At 37.2% G+C, this 2104-nt stretch overlaps 1 protein-coding gene across 2 annotated transcripts in view; it reads right to left on the reverse strand.

The window, feature by feature from the left end:
* Positions 1–291: 291 nt before the first annotated feature.
* Positions 292–2104, reverse strand: part of LOC110463759 — an 18973-nt gene continuing 17160 nt past the window's right edge. For both annotated transcript variants that reach the window (XM_021518605.1, XM_021518604.1), the window contains one exon: positions 292–517. In XM_021518605.1, coding sequence (XP_021374280.1) covers positions 306–517 — 212 coding nt within the window. In that variant the 3' untranslated portion in view covers positions 292–305. The remainder of the gene's footprint in view (positions 518–2104) is intronic.

Genomic DNA, 2104 nt, shown 5'->3' on the forward strand with positions numbered 1-2104 from the left:
AATATATATTACATGGTTGTTATCGAGCTCTTCGCCTTTTCAGTGAGTTTGCCCATGCCTTGGCCTGGGTCCATCTGGGGCAGAATATTCCTACCGTAACATACGGAAGGACGAACAGGTAGTGTCGTACCTGAATGAAACGTCATTTCGACGTAGAAGAGTATATTAAGTAAGTGTTAAAACGTGAAAATATGTAACAATCTAAGCAGAAGTTATATTATAAAATATTTAATTTTTTTAAATGTACATCAACATGACATTTTTACACTTTAATTTGTTCTTTTTGTTCAAATCATTAGAATCGGCTACTTTTCTTCGCATATGAAGCGGTAATTATTCGCTGTACATTTACCATCAGCCAACATATAATCCCCAGTAGCCCTCCAGAACACCATGCAAGGCCCATCATAGTTTAAGATGACTGTTGACCACTGGACTTTCTGATCCAGGACAGTGTCGTCGGGAAGTGTCCAAACCCCGTTCAAGTTTTGCCCGGCGATGAAAAATCCCAGTCGAGCTAAGAAATAAATTTTAAATATATTATTTATATTGCATTAAATAAATGTTGTTTAACATTTTAATCGTTTTACTATGGGCAAGTAGAAGGTTCATGGATGCTCAGTTCTCACCTGGTTGTAAACAAAAACTCGCTTTACGTGGTTTCATCATATTGCTACTGCTTCAAATAAGAAGAGAGCAGTATACCTTTCCGGTTGTATTAGCTTGCGCGTCGTCCGTTCATTTGAATGAATGTAACTGAAATGTCAAAATACCCCTTGAAATTAAGCTGCTAGTTAATGGGATGGAACCCGACCAAGTTTGACCAAGCGCCCTGCTATGTGCCTGACCGTCCCCTATCTGTGGTCTTTTTCCGTTTATAGTTTTGACCTTGAAAACTTAAATATTGCCATGGGTACAGCAGATTTATTTTAATCGCTTTTGTTGTACCGAAGAAGAGGGTAAAAAACAAAATCCCCAAAGGTAGTTGTTACGCCCTTCTTAAAGACCGAACTTTTACTCCCATGGGAGTAAAAGTTGGGAGTGTTAGATTATATACACAGGATGGGGGCGTAAGGCCTTGCTGCTGCTGATAAAACTCAGACCTGTTATACAAGACTAGCCTCTGGTCATAGCTATTGCGGTCAGCCTGCTGTCTACACACACACTGAAAGACCAACGTTGTAAATAAAATGACCACTAAGGCCAAACTGATTTAATAATTAAACTCACATGTAACATTATAACTGTAATACCAGTAATATTTATTGTACTGTGCATTTAAACGTATTATAGGAATAAGAATGGATATATATATTGTAATCATATGAGGAAAAGATTGAGAAACGAAAATATATATTGAAATAGAAAGAAGAATAAAAAAATCAAGAAATGAGAAGTCTTTGAGTAAATTCCCTAAAAATTCTATTTAAGTTTTTCATAATACCTACAGACGTGTATATACATCGCACATGGCAAACACAACAGCTTTCCAATTAGTGTGTTCATAGCTCAATAAACCGTCACGAAATAATAATGCCCTTTGAAAAGGTTTTATCCAAAGGTAAAACAAAATGTCATATATCGTGTTAATCAATGTCAATATGTAAATATATCGTCCAAACAGTGGAATCTCATACTTTTTTATGACTGGTGTTTTGTGAACTTGGTAAGTTGTTTATCCTGAGGTCAGTTTCCAAATAAAAAATTCATGTGAGTATTCCATATATTCCATGTGTACATAAATGTTCTCTTCTTGTACACTTTTTTGCCTTTGTGGTGTCTAGAACCAATGTTAGGTGCAAGCTGGGCCTTTGGTGGATTCCAAATACTGCTGTAGGGCCTATCTACATTTTCATTCCAGTGAAGAACAGCCATACGACTTCTCCGGATGTATTCTTCATTCCCGAATGCAATTCGTTTGTCATGAAACAGGTTCAAAACATTGTTGAATGACTCCACATAGAATGTGTCCATGGCCATGATGTAGTCTTCTGGGTGTTGGTATATTCCACTTTTCTGGATTGCGTTGCGCAGAAGTAGCTCAGCCTTTGGGTCCTTGATGATCATTTTTGATGGCTGGTGGTTGGGGTATGTCCTACAGTTT

This window comes from Mizuhopecten yessoensis, unplaced genomic scaffold, assembly GCF_002113885.1.
Source record: "Mizuhopecten yessoensis strain PY_sf001 unplaced genomic scaffold, ASM211388v2 scaffold10923, whole genome shotgun sequence".
NCBI lineage: Eukaryota > Metazoa > Mollusca > Bivalvia > Pectinida > Pectinidae > Mizuhopecten > Mizuhopecten yessoensis.